At 42.9% G+C, this 26,595-nt stretch overlaps 1 protein-coding gene across 12 annotated transcripts in view; it reads right to left on the bottom strand.

The window, feature by feature from the left end:
* The window catches only part of CAMK2G (calcium/calmodulin dependent protein kinase II gamma), a 117,925-nt gene that overhangs the window by 48,644 nt on the left and 42,686 nt on the right, over nt 1-26,595 (bottom strand). For all 12 annotated transcript variants that reach the window (XM_027885180.1, XM_027885174.1, XM_027885178.1 and 9 more), the window contains exons 3-5: nt 16,671-16,730; nt 1,841-1,895; nt 1,222-1,287 (exon numbers count right to left, since the gene is read on the bottom strand). In XM_027885180.1, coding sequence (XP_027740981.1) covers nt 1,222-1,287; nt 1,841-1,895; nt 16,671-16,730 — 181 coding nt within the window. The remainder of the gene's footprint in view (nt 1-1,221; nt 1,288-1,840; nt 1,896-16,670; nt 16,731-26,595) is intronic.

A 26,595-nucleotide genomic window follows, 5' to 3' on the forward strand; every position in this document is an offset into this window, starting at 1 on the left:
CACTGAAAACATCTATGGGGCTCTCAGACCTCTTTGCCAGAAGCCCCACCAGAGTTGATGAGTTCACCGGCCTTCCCAGTCACCAGATGGCTCACGGCAGAGCACGCACTGCAGTGCCTCATTTGAAACCCTGCAATGCCCAGGAGACAGGCGGTAAGTGTACCACAGGGAAAGCAAATAAGTGCCTGCAGACTCCATCAGCAGTACCTACACTAACATACTCTCTTCTTCCTTGCACTCAGTATCATCTTCCTCACAGGACTGCCTACCAAGCTCAACCTGCCACAGTGCCAACTACTTCCATCTGACCCCTCTCTTCTCATGCCTCCCCTAATTCCTGCTTCAGCAAGGGTTAGGATGGGATAAGAACACAAACGCAGAATAAACAGAGTAAAATGTCAGCACTGGGTCACTTCCAGGCCATGCTAAAGCAGAACAGGAGTGGCCTAATCCCAGCTTTGATTCCAGATGCTGTGTGTCCACAGATGGATGGGTCAGAGAACATCCTCAGCTACTGCTGCAGAGAATACACTGCATAAAGAGGGACAAGCACATGCCACTTCAGGAAGCTCACACATGGGAGAGAGGGGACACATTGAGGAAAAGAAGAGCATAACTCTAAATATTTTTTACATTAAAATATAAAGGTTTCTCTCACATATTGTGCCTTTTCTTACTGCACCAAACAACTCACAGTCAGAGAGGGCTTCCACAGAAATGCAGTCGTCAAAGCTCCCTCTCCCCACTGTCCTGTAAACCTCTACCTAGACACAGGCAAATTGAATAGGTCTACCCAACAGCAAGGGCACATCACTGGAAACCCTGCTAGGAGAAGGCAGAGGCCAAGCAGGCACACCCTCATAACCACAGGACAACTCTCCCCTACATTTGCTCAGTAAGGACACACTATCACCAAAAAGGTCAGGTAGACAAAGCCGCTAGCAATGGTTCTCCCAGCAAAGAGCACAGCATCTGCAAGTGGCAGAGCCAGCAGTGTCTGCAAGTGGAAAGGGCTAGAGCTGCAGCAAGGTAGGTTGACTGGGGACAATAAGTTTATACTAATAGCAGAAGGAATTGTTTTATCCAGACAAGGAGCAAGAGTGCTAGAACAAAGCCATGCACAGATCAGCAGTCAGGAAACTCATTCCACTTGTACATTGTACATGTATGTACAATGTGTGCACATGACACATACACGAAAGGGTCTGGAAGGAGTCTTACCTGGCATCTGCTTCACTGTAGTATTCTCTAGCAACAATATCCTCAAAGAGCTCCCCACCAGTAACCCTGGAGTACAAAAGAACAAAGGAGGTTACGGAGCCCGTGTGCGTGTAGCTCAAGGATGCACAGGATGTGTGTGGTCCCCCCGTGTGGATCCTTTGCTGCAGCCCGTGTGGGAAACTGCATCACAGGGGAACCAGAGCAAACTCCACCACCATGGCACCAGCACTGGCATATCCACGTGACTGACTCGGTGGATTGCCATTTCCCCAGCAGTGTACAGGACATGCTGACACTGCACACGGATTGTTCCTAAACCTCTACAGAGATTAGTATATGTTAAGCTTGGGAACAACACCCCTCCTCTGACCAACGCTGGGCTGCCCCAGGGGCAAAAGTCAAACAGTCTCCATACACAGGATAGCCATTCTTTGCCATCCCATGCTTACACCTGGTGCCAGGAGCCTTCCTGGTCTGTCCCCACCACACAGTCAATGGATTTTTGTCAAATAGGCCAGAGGTATCTACAGGTCTCAAAATGCAGATGTTTTTTATTCCACTCATAGTCAACCATCAACATGCCTGCATCACTGGTGAAGCATCAAAGACAGACACTTACAGATCAAAGACGAGGTAATGGAAACCTTCTTCTGAAATGCTGTCATGGAGTCGCACTGCAAAATCATAATCAAGAAATGGAGATTTACAGAGCATGGAGCAAATATGACACTTCACAAATCAAACTCATGCACACAGCCAAGTTTTCCCTCAAATCAATCAGTCTATTAATTCCCCATGCCCTTCACTTTGTGTGCTCCCTTAGTGACCCATTTCCTTCTGTTATCTCAAAGGGACAGATGGGTGTCCTTCACAAACACTCACCCCTCCCCAGTGTCAAAACAAACTCCAAGTATCTTTGACCTCCTGTTCATTCTCCTTCTCTAACACTTCAGTACCTTCCTTTCACATCTGCCAGTGTTTTCCTCCATGCTCATGTTTTGCCATCTCTCTCCATCCATCTTTATTCCCAAAAACAAACTCTTTTCAGAGTCTCAAAGCAAGCCCCCAATCCATAAATTAACTTCTGACCCTACCTGCATATCAGTACCACTGGTCTTCCTTCTGCCTTTCATCTGTAAGGCTACATGACATTCACTTCTCTTACTTCTATTTCCTCATTCCATTCTGACTTACACCCCCAAATCCTTATCCAAAATTCAGAACCTGTTTCTTATCTCATTTTTCCGACCTGCTTGTTACAGGACATATCTGATCACATTTCTCTTTCTCAAAATTTCATCCAACTTCAGCTTCCTTATCTATCTCCCCCAAATTCTGCTCCTGTTGCCTAAATTAATCTTTACCTTTTACCTTTCCTTGTCCCCTTTAATGTGCAGGTCCACGATGGGCCACTATTCCCTGATATTCTGGGATCTCCTTTCCTCATTTTACACACAGGCAATAATTATTGCATCTATACATCCAGCACAGTGCTGTTTTCTCCTGTCTGAATTAAAATCTCAATTTCTTTGATGTTTTCTGGAACTAATTCTAACCCAAGAGAAGAAACTTAATTTCATATTGCTACCTAACCCTTACTTTTTGCTTTTCTCCTCTTCCGTAAAACTTGACACTTTTCCCTGCCAATCAGTCACGAGTTAGCAATCCTTTTTGACTCAGTTTCTAAATCTTCACAGCCTAACTAGAACAAGGTGTCTTCTTCACATGACCATCTCACCCAACTAAAGCAACTAGTTGAGACAAGACTGGGCCTCAGTCACTGTAACACCTTTTAATAGACTATTGACCAAAGTAACAACACTGATCTCATTCTTACAAGAGAAATCTCATTATCCTGCTCTGTCACTTCAACAGTACCTTTGCCTTTCCTCCTTGTCTTCCATTCTCTTCCACATACAATACAGGTGACCTGCCTTGATTTTCCCAGCATCAAGGTTTTCTCTCTGCCAGTATCAACAGGTCTGTTTGCGTCTCTTATTGGTGCATGATATCAGATACCACCACTGTCTTGGGAATGTTTCAAACTAGCACTTGGCACGTGATCCTACCTCACAGGGTACAGCTTCTGCACATGTTGTCAGTGCTCATCTCTGCTCCTCCTTGCAGCTCTCCTTTGCTAAGGACACCCTTCCACGTGCACACAAACACGCACAAACTCAGAACAGAGAGTAGCACAGACGTGCAGAGAGAACTGCCAGTACCTTATCTAAAAGGATATCATTCTTTTCTTATTCTTTTTACCTATTGATTCCTATATTTTTCCTTCCTTTACCTACAAGCTCTCTGACCTGGTCCCTTGATTGCTTTCCTTTCCTTAGCATTTCTACTGCATATCTAACTGCAGGGGTTTGGGAGGAGCACTCCACCCAGCATAATGCTGTAAACAAGCAAGTACAGTTAGAGTACCAGTACAGCAGGTGTTTCAGGTGCAACGTGCTGTTCCTACTGCAGCAAAACAGAGACACATCACCTTTAAGAACTATGTTCCTTAAATCATTCGCTGCAAACAAAAAAATCTTCCAAGTAAGCAGTTTCAGTTGGCTATGGAATAACTTTATTGCAATACAATTTTGTGCTTACAAGAAAACTTGCCTCCTGAGCACTTGGCAGAAAGCAGCAGAGGCAGCATTACAAAAATGCAAGTGAAAAGAAGGGTATTTCCTAGGAGAAAAGATTTTCATTCAAGTCTGGAAACAAGATGGAAAGTGGTTGAAACAAACATTTGGATTCCCAATGCAGGGCAGTTTTCACTCCAGTGAACAAGACTATTTGAGGTGAAAGTAGGAGACAAGCACATCAACAAGAGCAGAGGTCCAGAACACAGGCCAAAGTCTGTGAAGAGACCTTATGAACGGATGGAGAAACTTCAAGGAAAGCTGAATGTGCTAATAAGGTCATGTCTGGTGATACTCAGTGGGCATGAAAAAGCATTCTCCTTCCTCAGGCACCTGAAAGGTGAACAAAGCACTGCAAGAAACACTGAGCAGAGAAGAGAGTGGCATGAATGAAAACATGACAGAGGAGGAGCACAACCACCAGCAGGTTGAGAACAGTGGCCTTGAAAAAGGAACAGCAAACACGTCTGCAGGTAGAAGTGAGAAACAGTGAATGATAAAACTTTGACGCAAAGATGTGGACAGCAAATTACATCAGAAAATGAAACACAAATGAGCTGATTGGTGCTATTTCTTTGTCCTGAGGAAAGCATTTTGTCAGCTACATTATGAAAAGGGAAGGAAGTAGCAATTCAGCTGGCAGAGACTGGCAGAAGCAGCAAAAAGAGCCTTCAAGGACAGTAAAACACTACTTGCATCCTTAGGTGAGGAACCATGACAGGAGGACAGAGACAGTTCATAAATACTGACACTGTACATCACCCTAGGGCTGCACAGCTAAAGAAGGCCTTGAAGGCAGGACACAGGTCATTAACTTAACAAGGGAGCTGCCTCCTCACAACAGCCCAGAGCCATGCTGGAACAAAATCTGTCCAGAATTTAAGCTGCTGAGGTAACAAAGCTCAGAGAGTAATGGCAGAACAGCAAAAGCTGGAAAAGCTACAGGAAAAATGACACTGGGCCCCACCACCCTGCACAGGAATAACTACTGACAGCTCAAAATATTAGGCTTTAAGTGTGAAGGGGGACAGCAATGAGGAGAGTAAAAAAGGATTAGAAAAAGCCTGAATATACCAACATTTATGACTTTCAATTCCAGCCCTCACCTACTTCATAGTGATGCTGACGTGAAGAAACAAAAATAATACCCAGCAGCAGAACAGAAAGAACACTAGTTCCCTTTCACTGTAAAGTTTTGCTTCCCTGCCCTCCTGCAGAGCCACAAGAGCTTTCCTGACCAGCAAGGAGACTGCAACGAACAGCTCTGATGCCAGAGTCCACTCTGCTGACACATGAAGTCAAAATGCCCTGCTTTCTAATACAGTGCTAACTACTATACATGATCTGTCTTTTCCAAAACTATTCAGCCAGTCCATGAAATGACATATATTTAGAAGTAACTTAAGGATAAAAAACATTTTAAAAGGTTCTATGCCTCCTCTCCATTTTGATTCACAAATATGATCCACACTGTGTGAGTATTCATCATGGCAATACACAAATATCAGAAACCATCTGATACCTCCACTGTCTAGATGGTAATGAACTCTCTCTGCTTAAGATATCCTGTGCAAGTGTTCTTCACCTGAAGGCAGGACACAATTTCCTGAATGGCCAGTTCCAAGAGTGATATCCAAGTACTGGGCTGTCTGCTGTTTCAGACACTTTCCCATGAAAAGACCATCCCATTTGTTCACAGGCTGCTAGTCCTGACACACTGTCTGCCAACTCTATTACTGCCTACCACAAGTTCAGCCTCAACTTGAGTAGAGCTCACAAAGGCTACTCATATCTGTGCAACCTTTTGACACAAGAGTGTGAAAAATATAATAATATGTAAATACTGGAGGGCAAAGTCTGCCCAAAACCCGATTATACATTATAAGAAATATGAAGAAATAAAAATAAAAGTACTCATCCAGTTAACCTTTTCTTCAAAAATATTACAGCACTTTTTTTTTTTTTTCCTCTCGCCAGGGGAGAGTGATGTCTCTGTCTAGCATAGCAGGCTGGACAAACTCACACATCACAGAAAGTCTCAAGTTGCAGCAAGAGGGAAGTTGCACAACAGCAACATAGCATCTTCCAAAACACAACCAAACTACAAAAGAGTCCAGTGATCACCAAGGAACCTCATCTCACTTTATCCACCAGAAGATGAGGTAGATTATTTCTATTAGCTCATTCTGTTGCCCAGAAGCAGCAATTCAAACTGTATTTCCTTCCCAGCCAAACACTCTTAACACAAGGAGTCTTATAGATGTAGGAAATTAGACCCTGCCAACACCACACACAGCTGGAGTCCCCTGATGACTCTCCCCATTCAAAGATCTCTGATGGATGAAAGAGCAAGTACTACAATGGTTAGGTTCACAAGAACAGACAAAGAGAGGAGAGCAAGAAAAAAAACAGAAGCAAGTCAGACATTGAGGGACTAAATTAGTTACAGGATATGGCGAAAGACTTTACCCAAGGTCCTTTCAGAGCCCAGAAAAAAGTCCCATCCACACAAAAAACAGAGGGTTTGTAGAGTTCACATGCACATCTAATTTTGTAAGACTGGCAGGTCATACTGATAACTTAAGAAATAATAAATAAAAAAAACCCTAGAGCACTAGTAAGCACTGCCAGAACAAATGCTATCCAAAGGAGGAGAATCAGTTACAGACTGTTAGGTAGAAACATCTCCAACACCACCAGCTGCTCGGTCATCAGAAAGTGTGCATCACCACTTGGATATCTCCAAGAAGCACGTAGCTTCTGGAAGAAACAAGGAGCTGTTTCAGTACAGCATCTTGATGAAACAATGTTTTCAGTAAGTTGTAAAATTCTAACTTTAATCATACATAGTCCTGAATCTGGTACTGCAGTGATGCTCCACCAAGGGTGATGAGAGTCTCCTACCCAAAACTGTTCACCCAATTTTAAATGCACACATGTAATTCTGCACAGTTAAAGATCTGTGATGCATCACAACACACAAGGCACAACCTAATTAACTGGTTTAAGTATCCTTTTCTACCCTCAGTCTCCTCTCCAGCCTCATCCTATGTAAACTGGTCTTTCCAGTACTGGAAGTATCTCCCACAAAGCAGGCCTTTTGGAAAAAATAACAACAGAAAAACAGTGATACCAAACCACTCCTGTTCCCCAAAAACCCAGATCTTCAACACAGCCTGATGCAAGTTAGGCAAGTTATTTTCTGTCTTGTGTGGGTATGTCAGGTCCGAGACCGTAATGCAACCCAGAGCATTTGCAAAGACCTGATCCCACAGTGGGTGGCTCAAGGGGATGTGCTGCAGTTACTGAACCTAACAGCAGCTGTGTTCCAGGAATTCAAGCACTTTCGAAGAACATCTGCTGTGAATATTACTTTTCTCTGCCTGCTGTCTTCAGAGGCTCACTGGAAATCTTGCCTCAAGAGCAGAACTTGAAGCTGCTACTTCAAAGTGTTTCAAAGTCCTCATGCACATACAGTTTTTATTTTTGAAAGTAATAATATTAATAGGTTATTATAATAACTACAGAAAATTAAGTATTTTAGTGAGAAACAGCAATACAGTAACAGTCATGCAACATGGTTTACATTCCCTGCTTGAATAAAGTGACCCTGTACAGACAGCCACAGCTCTCTGCTGACTGTGATACGAACCAAGGGAGCATGAGAGGAAAATCTCCTTCATATCAAACTGCACCAGCCTAACAACCAATGTAAATTGCTGCTGAGTCATGCACAGCAAGGCTCTGTGAATGCAAAAGTTGAAGTGAATCATGAAGAGATCAGCAAAGAGCTTTCAATTTTTACAAAACCCTACCTGAACTACAGGAACATAAGAAGACGTTGAAAGGCAACAGGCACCTAATTTTTAAAAGGTCACATATAAAAGGCCAACTGATTACTGGGGAAACAAACACAGAATGTGCCTAGCCTGGCTTTGACCCACATCTCGCTTTCACTTTGTCCAGTGTGCTGAATATTATTATCTTTTTACTCTTCTGTCAAGCACAAGGGCTCAGCCCATGGTTGGAGCAGGCAGGCTATTGTTAACACGGGGTGGTTTCTGGCAACGTGCTGCAAGCAAGTATCTGCCAGCAAAGAGGTTTCTGAAGACACAACAAAAGGCAACTACAGAAAAATAATTCCACAGGATAATTCCCAGTATCTTCACCTGGCAATCACTCATCTCTGCTTAAGAAAAGGTAATGTGGACTGAAATATGCTTGCTCCTACATACCAGTTGTCTTTGCCTGTCCTTAGGGACAGTGTTCAAGCTACAGGTAATCTAGTCTGCTAAATCTAGGTTCACTGGTATTCTTAAATGTAAAATGGCATCTTCTGGACTGAACTATGTTATTTAAAGGTCAGCCACTTATTAGAAACAGCCACAGCTTCACTTCTCAGATATTTCCAACCAGACATCAGACTTTTGCCTGTATCATGGAGAAATGGAGGAGGTATGAGAGACTCTGCATGCCAGAAGAAGTAGAATAAAACTGAAGGCTAAAACCTACCTGATGCCCTCTTCCAGTGATATTCTCCAACAAGCCAGGAGGTGCTGAAACTATAGATACAAATACACACAGCCCAACAGACTGCAAACTGAGCACTACCGTCCATGGTAGCACAAGTGACAAGTGAACTGACACAGATGGCTACCACCCACTCTCCGCTTCCCCAGCTGCTCACCAGCCTGGGCAGCCAAGACGGGAACTGTCCCACCACCTCCAAGCCTGGCTGAGTGCCAGGACACTTCCTGCACGGTTCACATCACTCAGGATGTCTGTCCCGCCAGGAGCCACCACCAACCTGTGACTGCCTGTGAGCTGGGTGCTCAGCTCCCACCCCAGCTGTTTGTCTAATTACATTAAACACGCAAAATTCAGCTGCAGCTGCTCAGACTGCTTCCAAAAGACTCTCCTTTTAATTAAAAATTCACTATTAAAAAGCATTAAATTGTGTAATGCAAATAATCCTCTAGAAATCATCTGTTCCAGCAGCTAATGACCAGCTTTGTCAGAACAGTAACTAATGGTAGCAGGACAGTTAGCTAACAGGACATAGCAGGCTGCTGTTAACCAGTCCCTTAGAAACACGGACTCTTTCCCTCCTCTTCCAAATCTGACACAGAGAGGTCACAGTATGCTGGATATACACCAGCTTGCCGTGGACTCCCCAAGTCCACAGCATTTCACACCAACTGCAGTTCTAAAGCTTTGGAAAACGGAAGAGAAGAAGGACTTGTTAACACTCTGCTCTAGTTCAGGCAGAACGAAGTTGCTGCCAGCTCTGCAAAGAAAGGCAAGGAACAGTCCTAAGGAAGTATGAAAAGGCAGACACGCTCAGAGGTGGGTTCCTCCCCCCCACCATTGTTATCACTATAACCTTTGTAACACTCCAGCCCTAAAAAATGAGGCTAAAGCACTGCCCAGTCAGGAAATTCCTTTATGCACAGAAATTCACACCCTAGAAAGGAGCTGCAGGGAGAACAGTACCTTTCCCATTATGAAACTCATCCTTCTGCTGTGGTAAAAAACAAAAGTAAAATAAATAAGTACACACACACAAAGTATTTTTAAAATACATTTCAGTTCCAACTAAATGTTACTTTTCCTTTGATTTTACAATGTCTGTATTGAAAAGCTGAAGTTCAGCATGATACATAACATTTAGTATGCCCTACTTAAACATTACATGAGCCAAAAGAGTGCATTAACAGAAATATTTCCTTCTCTCCTGATAACAGTGCAATCACAACCATCCAGAATTGTTATTAATAATTTCCTATTAGCCATATAGCAGATAAGCAAAGTACTTCTGATAACCACTGGTATTATATGAGAGCTTTTTCTAAAAGACCCCAAAATAATAACAAGCCAACCTCATTGATGTCTCAAAGAAAATACACAGAGAACACCTCCTTTATCAGAATTAATAGAGTGAAGATAGTGGTCCTGACAAATTTTAGCTCTCTCATACAATGCTCTGCAACTTGGCTACGTGTATTTCTGCCTTCAGGGATGAGTCGCCCTTCGGTGTGGCGCTGCAGTGCTCCTGCCCACACAGGCAGGTGTTCTGCCTGACATCGCCCAAACCTTGCTGAAGGACCCTGATGTTCACACCTCCTGTTTCTCATTGCCAGGACAGCCAGGACACCTTCAAACACGAGCTCTGTTCAAAAGGGGGGTTGTCGCTCGCACAATTTCACCTCCTGTGTGCAGGGCTCAGGCAGGGGGAAGCCCAAAGGAGGCTCCCTCCATTCCTCAGTGCTATCCTAAATAGAGCAGGGAGGGGAGGAGTAGAGGAATTCTCCTCTGATTTTCGCAGTACCTTTGAGTGCACTGAGTCTGGCCCTCATCCCACTATTTATTTTTTAAGGGATTGCCTGCATACAGATAAATCTCACAGCTAAAGAGATGAATAATGTAATGCAAATATGTCTCTAGTACAGACCAGAGAGACATACAGAATAAATATAACCCCTGGCAAGGAAAAAAGTGCAATTATTCCTCCATTCCCAAATTGAGGGGGCTTATGGAGAAATGTTTTTCTCAAAACTACAGGAAAAGCTATAGGAAGAGGTAGCAGTAAAAGAAGAAAACATGAAGAGGTAAAAAATAGTGAAAGAATTAACTGTGAAAATCAGAATGAGAAATAAATAGGTGGACTGTCTGGGGTTTTGGGGAACATCCTATCAGGCAGACAAGCATGGGCGTTCACCTAAATCTCTAGCAGTGAAGGGACTGCAAACAATAAATGGTAACTTCCAGTTCAAAGGCTCAAACTTTCCAGCAGGACTGCACTCCAGCTGATAGTCTCTTTAAGGGTTCTTTGAGTGTTTGTTAGTGGGTTTTTCCTTTTTTTTTTTTTTTTTTTTTTTTTTTTTTTTTTTTTTTTTTTTTTTTTTTTTTTTTTTTTTTTTTTGGCAAAGTAGGAGGAGAGCAGGTTAAGGGTATAAGTCCACAAATATTATTTTTTTACCTCTTAGGAAGCTCAGCAACTTGCTGTCCTCTCAGACAGACCCATGACACTTCCAAGGAAAAGATGCTCAGTAAGTGAGTGCCACAAAGCATAAATCTTGCTACAAGGTCTCTTCTCCATCCAGTGGTCTTTGCACCATTCCCTCTCTGCATCAGAAGCAATACCCCAGCAACAGAAATCACAGGACAGCAGCTTTAAAAAACCAGCCATGCGTGGGAACATCCCACTTGGAAACCCCCGAGTATCCATAGGGCAGTAATCGTGGCCAAACCACTGGAGAATCCCCAACATTTTAACTATTCTTTGCACATCCCATCCTTTCTGTCCCAGTTGCAAAGGCAGTCTGGATGCCTGCAGCCAAATGAAAACAAGGAAATCTGCTGTTTACAGCAAAACACAGCCTACGTTTTTTTCTTGTTCACTAAGGAAGCAATTCAAATCTCTTGTTAAGGAAAAGGTGATAGGAAAACATTCCAAGTGGCAGCAGGGGGGAAAAATTTGAGGGCCTTGTTATCAAGACTAGTATCTTAGAATGAGGAATGAGTGAACCTGAAGTTGTAGCTGATACCACAAAGTCAACCAATCCAGTACTAGGTCTGCAGACACAGTCAATGCAGTTTCCCACACAGGTTAGTTATGAGCCTTGTGGGATTCTCCATCTGGGCACTACACAGAAGGATACTATTCTTCTTAGTCTTTGCACCACTTTGCACCTTGATCATAACCATCATTTAAGGGCACACAAACTGGAGGTCTTTTCTTCCACACATCCATCAAAATCGCTCCCAGAACTCAGAGGTACTAGGAGAAGAGACCACTTGTCAAAGGAAATAAGACCCATCCAAGTCAAAAGAAATTCTTCTAATTCACAGGAGATTTCTATAACATTTTCTTCCCATTTTAAATAAGGACATGTCCAAAATTGTGGTTTCTGCTGAGAAAAGCCAACAGATAAAGTAAAAAGAATTCAGATGCAAGTATATTTTGGAAAAGAAGTCTGAAGTAGGAAAAACCTGAAAAAGCAATAATTCTGATAGATGCTGAGGACAGCATTTCACCACTGCTATAAATTCCCTCAAAGAAATTAACTCTGAAGCAGTTCAGCAGAGTATATGAAGGCAGAAATCAGAAACAGAATTTGGCTGTGGCTCTTGGGCTACTACCAACCTCTCTTAAAATATGTATTTTTATTATTCTAGACCTAAGTGCATCCAGTTCTTCAGAGCAAAGACTGCCATGAGCTGGGGCACAATGACAAACCAGAAGTGCTCAGTTCCAACTATGAACAAAAGATATTAAAGAACTACTTCTGTACAGTTGGGTTAAAAATATCTAAGACAGAGTACAGATCAGCTAGTCACAGATCCAAAGATAAGGCATGTATTTAGACTGGCATAACAAAGAAAATTTAGGAGGAAGGCAACACCTAACAACACAGTCGACAAAATCCATGCACAGAGCAGACTGCTGCTCTGTACACTGAACATGTCACACTGAACAATCCTACCCTTTTAGGAGAACATGGAAATGCTAGAGAAGAGTTTTCAAAACTATGAATGATGATTTTGATCAAATTTTGCATCATTATTGCTTTGGGAGTCCTAAGGGAAGGTCACATTCAGCACTGTTCTGAACTTCACATCTGCACTGAACAAGCCTGCAGGATAATACTAGGGTTCCCAGCTTGGTCACTGTTCTAACATTTAATGGATAGCAGGAAGCATGGAAAAGAAAAATGAATTTTTGACAAGAGAATCCCTGTAGTGAATGAATTATAAGATTTAAAAATTAAATGCACAGACTGACTGAGCAGAAAACCAAAAGAGCTGTTCCACTAAGCAAGAGTTAATATGCAACACATTGTAAGTCTAGCTCTACAACAAACAGAAATTCATTTTATCTTAGCCATTGCACAAGTTTCACTGGCACAATCAGGAAAGCATCTGCGAATGAAGAGTCAGGGCTATGGGTGTGCTTACAGAAATCTGCCTCTTTCCGGTAAAGCAGAGATCAAGGGAGAAGAGAGCCGTGTCATTCTCTTCTACATATTCCCAAATACATCCATGTCTAATGCCCACAAGATTCATATGTAAGTGAATCACTAGAACAGTAAGTTGTTCAAGAAGTGGAATTCCCCATAGAGCCATGACTCTTGCCAGCTTCCACAGGCACTTTATCTGCTTATGGACGATGACATTTTAATGATGTTGCCTTCTGCCTCTTTAGCATACCCATATCCTCAGTAATGGGTGCATTTTTTGAAGTGAACAGATCACTGGTTGATCTCTGTCCAATTCTGCTGTGTTTGGCGACCACAGCTGCCAAATGGCTTCTCTGGGCCAGAATTCAAAGTTTTCTAGAAGTTGTCAGGAGGAAAAAGAACAAGTTGAAATTTAGGGAACAAAGTCCTTCCTCTACTGAAGTCTGACCAGTTATAATGACACGTTCAACGTGGTACATACCATGAACTGGAAATCAGAAGAAAATTGTCTCAAGTTAACTTTTTTTTTTTGTCCAGACAAAAAAACCCTATTGCAACACTAAGCTCTTGGAAGGTGTGATTCCACTGTGATTCTCCACTGAGGAATCTCCATGGTGATTACCTTGGCCATAATGTGCTTCTAAAGACAAGCAAAACACCCAACTACAGAGCAATAGTCTATAACTGGGGCTGAGATTTTATGAAGGCATGTTAGGATAACTCAGAAAGCAGTCATTTCACAAAAAGCAACAGCAAATGGAAATATCATCATTACTCTGTATCTAAAGTAATCTTTATTTTATCAAAGTAGCAGCATTATTGTCAGTGTGTTGCTGTCCAGAATCAAGTGTCCAGCAGTAAATGCATAAGGACCACAAATTCAACAGTAGTCTTGCTTCTGATCCTGTGTACTCTGCCCGCCTCATAGAGTCCTAACTTTCAGTCTTCTGCCCGAGACTCAGTGCAGGCTCAGGTCACTACAGAAGGACAGGATTTGCTGCAACGCAGTTTGCAACAAAAACAGTAACAACAAAACTTGAAATGGAAAGCAAGTTCAAAATCTGCAGAACTCTCCGTGGTTTGTGCAGTGTTACGCACATAGCTCACACCGAGGCAACACACCAAGTAGTCATCCAGAAGAGTTTACAACATGGAATGCCAGTAACTAGGTGATTACTAACTGCTAATACACATTTCAAGGAAAAAAAATACCACTATGTCAGAACAACATGTTTCCCTTCTATGACAACCTAACAAGTCCAAGGAACATAGAAGCAGCAGTGCATGTAGCATCTGGACTTCAGCAAAGCTTCTTGACAGCATCTTATGTGCTCTTTCCACAAGCAATCAAGAAAAAACATGTATTCAGAAGTAGCTTACAATAGTGTATACAACTCATTCTAAAAATACTCAAAATTGATCACTGTCAAAGTGGAACAATGTGTCAAGGGATATCTTCAAGAGTTTGTCCAGACTCCAACATTATTCAACAGTGTTATTAATTATCTACATGATGTAATAGATGGCATTGTTATTAAAGACCATGTTACTGTGGGAGCTGCAATCCTATTATACTATCAACAGATAAATCAAAATGGTCTTGACAAATCTGGGGAGGGGGGAACCCCCAGAGTGGATTTCTTCCTGTTTGTTTTAATAAAAACATATATACACTTCAATAGGGAACCTCATCTATACAAGATGGAAAAATTATTTGCTTGCCAGAAGTTGTGCAGAAAGTAGTCTGCAGCAATGATGTATCAGAAAACAAATGTGCATCCACAGTGTATGTACATGACAAGTTTCAAAGGTTGATGTACAAAGTGAGTATCTTTGGTAGGACAGGTGAAGTACTTCTTCCCCCTCTACACAGCACTGACATGACCTGAGTTAGAATCCTACATTCAGTTTTGGGCATTGCATTTCTAGAGAGACATGAAGCAACTGGAAAGAGTCCAGGGAAGGATGGGGGAGGGGGGAAGAAAATAATAAAAAAAAAAGACAAGGTCTAGAAAACATGACGTATAAGAAAAGATTGAAAGAACTGGGTTTGTTTAGTCTGAAGAAAAAGACTAAAAAGAGACATGATAACAGTCTTCAAATATGTAAAAGATTGTTGCAAGAAGGAAAAACTATTTTCCCCAGATACTCCAGATAGAACTACAAACAACAGGCTAAGAGAGCAGTAAATTATGTTTTTAATGTTTATCCGACAGAAAAATTAAAATTTGAAAGACTGCCACCAGGGGCTGTGAAAGCGGTAAAGGTTTTTAAGAACAAACATGCCTGGAACCAGCCAGGTATAAAAGGTTTTCACAGGATTGCTGAATGGATCATATGACTTTCTGAGGTCTTAACACACTTCAACTCCGTTGTAGGCCTAAAACTTAATTCCTCTGTTTCTATTTGTGAGCACTCATTGAGTTTACAATGACTAGCTTCTCTTCTTGAAAGAAAAATTGTTCCTTCTAGGAAGACAAGAAACCCTCTGTAGAAGATGCAAGAACCAACGACATTCCCCCCAAACTGTCTTTTCCAAAGCACAACAGAACAGGAGACAAGCAAGAAAAGATGTAAGAAATTATAAAAAGGAGAGATGATTAAAGTGAAGCTAAGGTCAAAATAAAAAGTGACATCACCTACTAAACTAAGTGCAGCAAGTCTTACAGGGCAAATGAAGCTCAATAAATAGTTTTAGTCATTCTGAATATTGCCAAGAAATACATATTCTGGCTAATATATTCATCAGTGCAAATTACTGCAGAAAGTGGCCACTGCTCCTCTCCTCATGCCATCCTCCACAAGTACATTCAGATGCAAGAAAGTTCTTTCTGCTGAAAAGCTGCCACTATGGAGCTTTGCATTATGTGAGGTCTCCAGCTTGTGGAAATTCCTTCTTCATCACATATGTAATAGCCTACAGATGCTAGTCTGTACTCTAAGGCACCCTTCCTCTCCCAGGCCGTGAGAGGATAGAAGCTGAAAGTCAGGAGACCAGACAGATCCCCTAAAGTATTATCTACATTGATATATATGCAAAAGAAAGGCAGGTTTCCCAGGCATGGATGTTTAACTGTATTTTGGTTGAAGGTGGCAGTTTGGTATTTCTTAGAATTTTCTGAAATAAATTAAATGAGATCTTAGCTGGTATCCCTAGAGGTTTTATTTATTTAAAAAAAAACTAAAAAGGGGAATATTAAGGGTCCAAACTTCTATGTGCTTTGGAATTAGATAAAAACTCATGCCCTCTCTCTACAGTTCAGCAAATAACATAGTTTTTTATGTTGTGCCTTATTTTGCCTCTTCCTATATTTCTAGACAAACCCACTCCCTTTACTCAGTACTCATTTCCATCAAAAAGGGCAATTTGGTTTTGGTCTCCTGTTTTCAGAGAAAGTTGCTACTGTAGTGAGAAGAGCTGATGTACTGCCCCACCCTCCTTTAACTTTGGGCATGTTAGTGTATACAGCATTTAAACCCACGTGCCACAAAGGGCCAAGAAGAAGAAACCAAGATGGGTGTAGGAAAAACAAACACAACACCTCACTCCCATTGCAGACTGTCAGACGAGCAGAGGAGCCATGCATCACCCAAAGAGCAGGGACAGCTCTGCATGGGTGAGCAAAGGGGAACATGGCACTCTTTGGTGAACATCTGGATCGGATCAGTTTGCTAAGGAATGGAACAGGGTTTAATGCAGAATTTGTCGTAGAGAAACTGAGGTGATTTCAACAGGCAACTTTAATGAGTTGTTGTGAATGTTCAGAATACACCTGTTCTCTCATAGCATGCTAGCTGACATACATTACTCCTCCTGTCTCACCCCCATCCCTCTGAGCCCAAGGAAGTTTACCAATATTTGGATGCTTTAGAAGTCGGCAAATTCGAGCTTCACGTTCCAGTTTCTGGTGATCTGAAAGAGAATAAGAAACAAGGTGTTAAACACCACAGCTCTGAACTAAACCCTTGCTCATATTCAACAGAGAGAGGAACACAGTGACCCAGCAGATATCCAGAGGGCTGGGAACTGCTGGAACACGACTGCCTCCCAAACCTCACAGCCATTTCAGGCGATGGGAATACCGCTCCCACTACAGAGCCATCACTAAACTGGTATTGCATCCTTTGATTCAAAGGGAGTAGCTGCAGAATAAAAGACTCAGCTCTTCCATCCGCTTCCCAAATATGCAAAGCCACTTGCAGTGACATCCCTTTCGAGACGTACCCCTTCTCCAAGGCCTGGAGAGTTGGACAAAGAGATAACTCACATGAAATGGGAAAAGGAAATACACAGCTCCTGCTAGTACCCAGCCATCACATGAAGTAGGGAACTCTGCCAGCTTCAGTGAACTGTAAAGGTAACCATACTTCAGTACCCACGGACAGACTCGCCGGTGAAATGCTGATCACGCACTTAAAAAACTCCAGGCAAGAGGTTGTGTCTAAATGCTAAGTATGCTTATTCCAGCCCAAAGGCAACATCAGTTCAAGCATGACATTCATCTGGATTAAAGAAAAATATCAAGGATAGTAAAAAATGGTTTCTCTTCCCATGCACAAGTTCAAGGAAAGGAGAGGGAGCCACAGCAACTCTGCCCTTTCCAGTCAAGAAGCAGGGGGTCTTTTAGCAACTGAGATGTTTACAGCAATGGCTGAGTCCTAAATTTACACCACAAAAGCCTCATCTTCTCATGTGAAATGCTTACACTGGACAAGCACAGGTTGACTGAAAGGATCTGAGGGAGACAAAATCTTTTAGGCAGCCCTGGTAGACGCTAAATTCTAGACTTTGGGGATGCAGGTGCCTCGAATGAGACAAGCAAGAACTTTCAGTCCTTGGACTCCCCCTTCCAGCCACCAAAAGAACACAGCAAGGGGAAGCAGCAGTCCTTGCACACTCTTGACATTTCCTTTCATGCAGATCTTCAGCACATGGGTTTGAAAACACTCCGTCTCTGCAGCCTTGTGACACACAAGGAGTAAGCAGGAATAAGCAGGGCCCTTGGCTGGTTGGACTACTCAGTAGATCACTGGTAGGAATGCAGTATCCTCCCATTTATAGGAACCACACCAGAGACACATTTCAACAAGGCTGCACTGCACTGCTCTGCCTGAAAGCTGCCAGTTCAGCTCCTTGGTCTCTGCACGGTCTTCCTTTCTCTTTGTCAAGGAAGCTTTGGACAACTGTTCTCTTCCCCAGGAGCAGAAGACAGAGACTGAGCCAAACGTCAGCACAGAACACTTTTCTCTCCCAGGCTGAGAACAGCAGCTCAGGGCATTGCAGGATTTCTGTCTTCTTTTCCACTGCTGAACTGCAGAAAATGTCCCAATTAATACTTTATAGGGCTGAGATGTGCTTACATCCTCATCTGCTACTGTTCAGGGATGGGGGAAGGTAAATTACTGCTTTCATCTCTTCTTCCTTCTCAGTCCTGGAAATTATTGTTGTTGTTGCATATATTTTACAGTTCTGTGCCAGAACCACTCTCCAATAAAGTAGCAGACAGCAAGAAAGCCTGGAGAGCTTCCATGCTCCTGAGGCCTTGGTGCAATGCAAGCACTTTCTCACCTGCATTGTGAGGGAGGGGTGGGGGTGCCTTGGCTTCCCTTTTAGCAGCATCTCTCACCAATGAAGTTTTGCAAAACACAGTTGCAAGGTAACAAACATTGCTGCACACTCTGCACTTGGGAGAGATTCTCACAGCAGGACAGCAGTTTAAGACAAACCATCCGCGGTCCTCTCGCGCATTCGGGTCTTGCAAACTCTCTACTTTCCCTCCCAGCTCTACTTGGAACTTCTACGGGAGGGGATCCTTCATCCACCCAGATCACATTGCCCTCGTGCACAGCTACACTTGCTGAGAATCTGTTCCCAAGCACAAGGACACAGAGAAGCAGACGGCAAAAACAGCTGAGCAAAGAGGGAAGAAGAGGCAAGAGCTCACCACGTGCTACTCAGCCACCGAGTCCTGACAGCCAGGACAGACAGCTGACAGGAGCAAGGCTCAAACAAAATGACATAACCATCAAAATGCCATGGGAGATGTAAATCAAGAGCAATTGCTCCCCTGAAATTCTACACCATCATGCAGAGGGAGGGGAGCTGGCAGGGCAGCTAGTGTTCATGGGCAGCAGCCACACCAGAACTTGTGACAAGAGGTCATCACCCCACACCCCATCCCTCCAGCACCACACAGCCTGGCTGGAGACCAGAGGAGGAGTACAGCACTCCGGTCACAAGGTACAGGAAACTATTTCTGGTCGGGGGGAAAGCATACCACACTCTTCTGTCTCCAGGGCAACAAAACAGGTCAACTCAAGCACAACTCACAGAGAAAAAGCACACTGCAGCCCTGGGAGCACCAGCCCGAAGCAGTCAGCCGCCACAACTGAGAGCAGCGAAAGGTCAGGCTGGGAGGGTTTCCTGCCGCGGGTCCTAGAGGATAGCAGCTCCAGCTCCTGCAGGATCGCTGTCCTGTTCCAGGCAGCACCAGAACACAGCCCAATCAGTGACTTGAAAGTAGCTCCCCTACCCTATCCCCAAAGATCTTCATCACTTGGTGGCCTTTGGCACAGTGTAGGCACTTGACTCTCATCAAATCAGCAGCAGAGTCAATTTGGTACTTGTGGGGAACAACCTGGTACCTAAATACATAAGGAATAAACACAGAGACACTATTTTCTACTTTACTCTGGTTTGGCAAAGGTTATTCCCAGTAGGAGACAAAACGCCCAACCATTTTTTCAGTCCAGCAGAGCAGTCAATGGGTGAGCTTTAACATTTCTCCTATCCAGGCTCTTGCCGAACCTTAAAATGCAAAGCCTTAACGATATTAAAATAACGATGAAAAGATCCCTGCCTTACCAAGAACTTGCAAAGAAAATAATTTCTCCTCCCTCTGTCTCAAAGATGAAACTTATTTCTGCAAGGCATTTGTGGATTGGAGCTGCTTATTCTTAATGCACAATGGAAATACACCTTATAGCTAATAGAAACACAGCAACACATCCGACCTACCTTACAGTGTCCCAGGCCTGGGACATTGGGTCTATTTTCCACCTTTCACACAACTAATGAAATTCAACAAGTTATTTCCATAACTTGCCTAAAACCCAGTATATCCTTTAAGAAACATAAAGGTTCACGTTCAAGACTTCAAGTGATAAATAAAGCCATACACCCACAGAAATTACTCCAAATGTTAGTTATCCTCCCTGTTAAAATTCGGCACTGCTGTTCCAAGTCTGAATTCATCTACCTCCTGCTTCCAAATATTGGATTTCATTAAGCTCTTTTCCTGCTACGTTACAGAGCTGTCTAGCCCTGAACAATAGCTGATGCTTAAAACTTAAGTACAGGATATTACAAACACTCATCTAATATTCATTTACTGTTTTCCAGCCAAAAAAAAGAATCTTGCTATTTGGAAAATTATTCTATCTACAGTCTGAAGCAATGAGTATCTACATAGACAGGAAAGTGCAGTCTATGTAGCTTTTTTGTAGTAACATTTAAAATGTAAATGCTTAAGGAGATGGTGCTTAAAAACAGGAGAAAACTTACTTATGTTTGATACTCAGACTAGGGTGTGAATATCTCTCTCTCCTTATTAGTCCTTTATATGATATGATCTCTGCATCTTGGTTCAGCATGTTCTGTGCGAATCTACATTTAACCCAAGTGCCTTTAACATTACTGCTCTGCAAATATCACACTGCTGTTCTAGTAACGTTAATACTGGGCTTCTTTAGAATATACCTGATGAGAAAATGCCTGTTCAGAGAATTGGGATTTCTTTGGGTTGGGTTTTGATTTGGCTAGGGATTTATTTTAATAGAAAACAAGAATGATTGTGTTAGCATCATCTGTGAGAGTTAAGGACCTGCAAAAATGAAACCGCTCCATTTTATCCAAACATGCATTCCATTAACCGGGACAGGACTGTTCGTGTACAATGGATTGACAGAAATGTTGTGCACAATTAGTAAAGTCACAGAACCTCTACCTGAGCAGGTTAAAACAACAACGACCTTGCCTGAGTACAAAAGACAGCAAACCAAAACAATGATAGTTTGGCCTATTTGTCCTAAATGCATCAAACTTCAGCAGATACACAGGATAACGATGTAAAAGGAAGCATACCCAACAGAAATAAAACCCAAAATGCAGACAGCTTTACTTCACAAAAACCTGGTAATCTTCAGCAGGGTGTGGAATATGACTAGATTTATACTGATGCACAACTTCTTACTCTTTTTTAAGAAAACAATTTCATTGTCTAACCACTTCAGTCTGCTACCCCCAAGATGTGGTGGCAGAGATGGATGAATGATGTGAGATCAAACTTCTGGGCTCCATTCTTCTCCAGGGACAGTTTTTTAGTTTTCTACTCTAGTCACTACATGCATGGCTGCTTTGCAGGAGGCTCTTCCTCACCAGGTCTTTCTCCTCCAGGGGTGCACAGGACCTGGAGAAGATTTTCAGGCACAGACAGGGTAAAGGATATCAACAAATACCAGTAGTCTAGAGCTGTCAATTGAGAACATTTATGTAACAACAGAAAAAAAAAAAAAAAAGAAAAAGAAGATTAAAAAAAAAAAGGTCACTGTGCCTAATCAGCCTGTTATGGAGCTGTGCTGAGGAGAAGGGGCTGCCAGGGAGGGATAGGGAGACCTGTTTGCATGGAGCTGTGGTACACTTGCAAAAGGCAGAGTCTGGAGAAGGACACCTACCACAAACCCAAAAAGGGGATGAGTCCCAAGCAAGCAAGGTAAAGGCCAAACCTGAGCCAGGGAGGAGGAGGAGATGGTTTAGGTGTCAGGTGCTGACACTGCCACCCTGCACAGGCAGCACAGCATGAAATCCTCCCGGCTTCAGACATAGCTGTGATGTCCTGCCTGGCTCTGGCTCCTGAGAGATGCAGAGAGGGATCTGTTTCAACCATGGGCAGCTGCCATGCGGATACGCTCTCCAGACAGAGCTTTGTCACAAGCTCCTCAAAGGATCAGTAACCAGGGAGGTTGAAAGAGATGTGCCCTTTGCGCTCCATCCCCTCCATCTGCCCAAGCAACACTGAAATTTACTGCTCTGGAAAAAAATGTGAGCACCTATTTCAGGTTGTCCCATCTTCTGACAGGCAGAAGTAGAAGTCGGCATTAAAAACTAATTGAAAGACTGGACAAAATAGTTACTGACATAAATCAAACAAAGATTTATCAGTAAAAGTGATTAATGTCACACCTTCTGGAAAACAAGGTATAAATAATTAATTCTAATATACTTTATTCAACAAGCATTAGAAACACAACACCATTTCAAAACAGTTCCATGTGCAAAGGACTACATCCACTGTAGCATTTACTGGCTTACTTTATCAAACTGCAACTATACTGAGGTCCAGTGGCTAAAGCTCATTCTTCATTTAGTATACCCGCCTTAAGAAGAGGAAAAAAAAAAGTGAGGGGCAACTTTTAGAGCCTGAAGTTTAGCCACCTCAGTTCCTAAATGCAGTAAAAAGATGATGCAGGAAAACTAACACATAGATGCCAATCATCTCTGCGATGAGAATCTGTCATTAAGAAAAAACCCATGTTCCTCCCTTCACCAATATATAATCTTCTTGCTCTCAACTGGAATATACAATCTGGCTGCTCAATACTACAGTCCACCTGTCTTCATCCTGCACTAGGACCATGCTTTGTCCTTGCTCTTAAAGAAGGCTTGCAGCTATCATTCCTGTGGGAACACATTCTAGATTACATTTCTGAGAATGGGAAGAGTCTGGAAGAAGAATCAAACCCAAAGCAATAAACTCAGTTTGATTGCTGTCATCGTGCCAATTCTGGGAGATAGTCAATTGGTGCCAGCTGCTAAGATATCATTTGAGTTGCTTCAAGACAGGAATCGAATTTACATCAAATACATTTTGTAGCGTGAGACTCGTCTGAGCCTTCAGGTTCCTTCACGCTTTTTCTTTGCTGGTTTAAATTTAATCTTCCTCACTGAGACATTCCCAGCAAAAGAGAGCTAGCTCCCTCCTCTGTACTTCAAGTCACGGACTTACCTCCATATTCTCTTATTTTTTCAACAAGGCTGTGCTACAGAACAACTGAGATCTCTCAGCATTTGTAATAGGGTAGCAGAGGACAGTATGTCATGCCACACCACCACTTTAAACAGGAATATCAGCAAGTCTCAGACCACCACTGTTTCCCCTTCTGCAGAAGTTAGTAGAAATGAACATAAAGAAATCATTCTAGGCCTTAGGAATGTCCAGAGGCCCTCATAGATTCAGTATATCCTTTCTGACAAGAGAGCAGGTGCCTAAGGAAAAATGTAAAGAAAATAAGCATATAATGACACTTCCTTCCCTCCTCTTCTCCCTCCCTCCCTTCCTCCAGCTATTTGGTTTTGACATTTCCATTTCAGTGTTTCTACACTGCCATTTCAAAGACCAGCTAAAATTAATAAATCTGTAGCAGCATACTACTGCCATCACAGGCGACATTTCTCAAAGCCAAAGTCTGTTTTTCAGCCTCTCGATGCAGAGCGGCCCCTGTGGCACCATGTCCCAAGTGCGAGGGCAGAGGGGTTCCCACGCCCCACCAGCACCTCCAGCATCTCTCCTGCAGCAACTGTGCAAAAAGTCACCGAGGGGATGACACATCTGGAGCCAGCAAGTGAAGATGAAACAGCAAAGCTCCACTTTTCTCAGCCCGTGAAAGCCAGAGAAACGAGACAGTGGTGAAATCCTCATCACTTGCCTTCAGTTACTCAAAGAAGGAGGGGGTTCAAGTGCCAACATGACAGAATAAACAAATACAAGATTTCTTTCATGAAATGTTGGCAAACATACTTTCTGACAAAGCCTTTCCTCCAGCAAAACCACTAATATTATTACCTTGTAACAACTTTTCCCCACACTCTCGCCACTTCCCAGAAACAAACAACTCCACAAGTAAAAGTGTAATACTACCCCTAAGAGTACATACTTATATGGATCCTAAAGACAGCCTGAAGTTCACACAGTTGGTCACAAGCTGTGTTTACACACCCTGGGATCTGTGAAACCCTCGGTATTACTGTACGGGAAAATCAAAACAAACAAATTAAAAGGAGCAAACTATATAAACTTAGAAGAGTTTCCACTTTTCTGTTCAAGTAATGAAGAAATTAGACTCTCAACACCACAGAGTAAAAGTCAAGATGATTTAAGTAATTCTATTTGTCTCTCCAATGAGCACCCTGAAGAGTGGGCCAGAGAAATTTATTCGCTTTTCCAGTAATTGATTGCCTTGTACATGCTTTGCAAAGATAACCTAACTAAAGACAGATATTAATACGTGTGCAACAGCAGCAAAAGGAAAAAAAGTATTAAAAATACCTAAGAGAGACAAATCTTTTAAAAAAAGTCATAGTGTGCACCTTTGACATGGCAGTTCTACGCACTGTCATTCAAAGCTGCCTTTTTTTTTCATATGTATATTTTTCAGTTTATCAGCAAACAACTTGTCCAATTTTGATATGGATTATCCAGCAGGTGGACCTGGTAAGGGAAGGAGAACTCCTGTCCTCTTGCTTTATGGGAAATACTCAGGATATGTGTATCCTGAGTATTACCTATTGTACACATTATGAAGCAAAACAACAGCACACTGATGTGCACATTAAGAGGAAGTGGGGAACCTGGGCTTTCACAGACACCAGCAACTTTCCAGGAACTTCAAGAGTCAAAGGAGGTCAAATTAGTGAATCAGGGCAGGCTATAGGTAACTGTGATATCAGTCACAATTAACTATGTGGACAGAGGGGTTAAGTGTACTCCAGCCTAACATGCCCTGCTCTTCAGGCTGTTTTAAAAACCTTACTGTTCCCAGTCTTACTCAGTCACATACAACGAGCCAAGTAAAGCCCAGTGGATTCTGTCTGAAGCCTTGGTGTCAGTGCAGCCACTGAAAAATGAGCCAGCACTGTGACTGCACTAGGAGGGTGGAGGACACCTGACATAGGCCAAAGCAGGCACAGTCAAAGTCTTCAGTAAGCTCTGACATGACACAGATGCCAACTCTCATGTACAAATCCTGCTTGTGGTCCACACCTCTCAGGGCATACCAGTTCCTCTTGCTGGCAAGATAAATGTCCCTTCATCTCCCCAGTCATCCTTCCCATGTTGCCAGTGGGATATACAAGGCCTATGTCAACTCTGCTTTATCCTGTGTTAGCCTTTCCCATTAACAAGTTACTTGAGTTACAAAAACCAAAGAAGAATTTCCAAGAGCCTCTAACCTGAATTTCATTTCCCCTCTTTTCCTGCTAACCATCAGTTTATTTCCTGCCACTGTAATGGAGGCAAGTCACAGAGGGAACAACCCTTCCAGGTTTGATGGTGAGCAGGTGGGAAGGAAATGTTTCACCACTGAGGTTACCTTCCAAACACCTACAGCCACAGAAGTTGGCACCTACAGTCTGCTGCAATAATTAAGAATTCTACCAGCTGACCATTAAAACTACCCACCAGACCACCAACTCCACCTGTTCCCTTGGTTACTGCAAAAAGTGCCGTTTCTTGCTTTACAAACTTCCTTCTTCCTCAGGGTGGGATGAAACACAAGGAAAACCAGTGCTGTAGAAGGAAGTATGGGAACCATTCCTGAAGCAGCACATTGCAGCTCCCCTCTGAAGCAATACATCCTCCAGCTGACAACAACAAAAATGCAGCCACCTTCCTCCTCATGTGAAGCAATGGAGATCACGAACCACAAATGCTGACAGGCAGACAGAAGCACAGTAAAGGGCACGAATTCTTTTATCTCATTTTATCTGCTGTGGCCAGGAGGCATTAGTGTACCCATTGCAGTCCTGACACAGGAAGAAATGTGGTGCAATTGCACTCCCCCTAAGAACGGTGCAACTGCCCTGCTGGCCAGCCTGGCATCTGGGAGGCATGTGCTGGAAGGTCTCTACTCAGTTTGTGGTGAGTGTAACAGCTTATTTTAGCTCTTCTTGGCCATACTGAGTTAGTGTCATTTAAAAAAAAAAAAAAAAAAAAAAAAAAAAAAAAAAAAAAAAAAAAAAAAAAAAAAAAAAAAAAAAAAAAAAAAAAAAGCCTACATCCCAGAGAAAGGAAGAACTGTGGGGTACAAACAGAACTAGCAAAATGAATGAAGTTTTCAAATCAGAAGATGCTGAGCTCCCCCAGCTTTGAATGGTCAAACAACTTCCCCTTTCTTGCAATGAAACAGAATAAAAATTAGTACAACTCTCTCACGGTCATTTCAGACCCCGTATCTTGTAAGAAGACCTTCAGTTCAGAGTACTTGTGTAGCCAACTCTCAAAACACAGCCCCCCATACCACCTGCAACAGAGCTCTCCCTTTCCTTCCCCCTGCCCCTTGTGCAGCACCCCCACCTCCTTCCCCTGGCAGGGCTGTGGTTCGACACGTTCTCCTCCATTTTGCCTCCTGCAGCTTGCACTTTCCTCTGCAGCCCCACATCCTGCAGCAGGCGTTCCCCCAAGCCTATGTCCTGCAGCACCACAGCCCCCCCAGTTTCCTGCAACTCAGCAGGGACACATAACCCCTTCCCCTGGACGGCAGCCCCTCGCTGCACACAGGGCAGCCCCAGCCCTCCCATCCCTAGTTTTCCATCTGCAATGGCACCATTTTTTTTAAACTGCATTTTACAAGTAAATCACGTGCTCAGCTGCTAGTTTGGGTGCAGAGCCAAGAAACACTGGTGCATGGGGGAAGGGAGCTGATGTATTTTTTGTTTCATGTGA

The sequence above is a fragment of the Empidonax traillii genome, unplaced genomic scaffold, assembly GCF_003031625.1.
Source record: "Empidonax traillii isolate 1590-97213 ecotype Southwest subspecies unplaced genomic scaffold, ASM303162v1 scaffold162:size863265, whole genome shotgun sequence".
Lineage (NCBI taxonomy): Eukaryota > Metazoa > Chordata > Aves > Passeriformes > Tyrannidae > Empidonax > Empidonax traillii.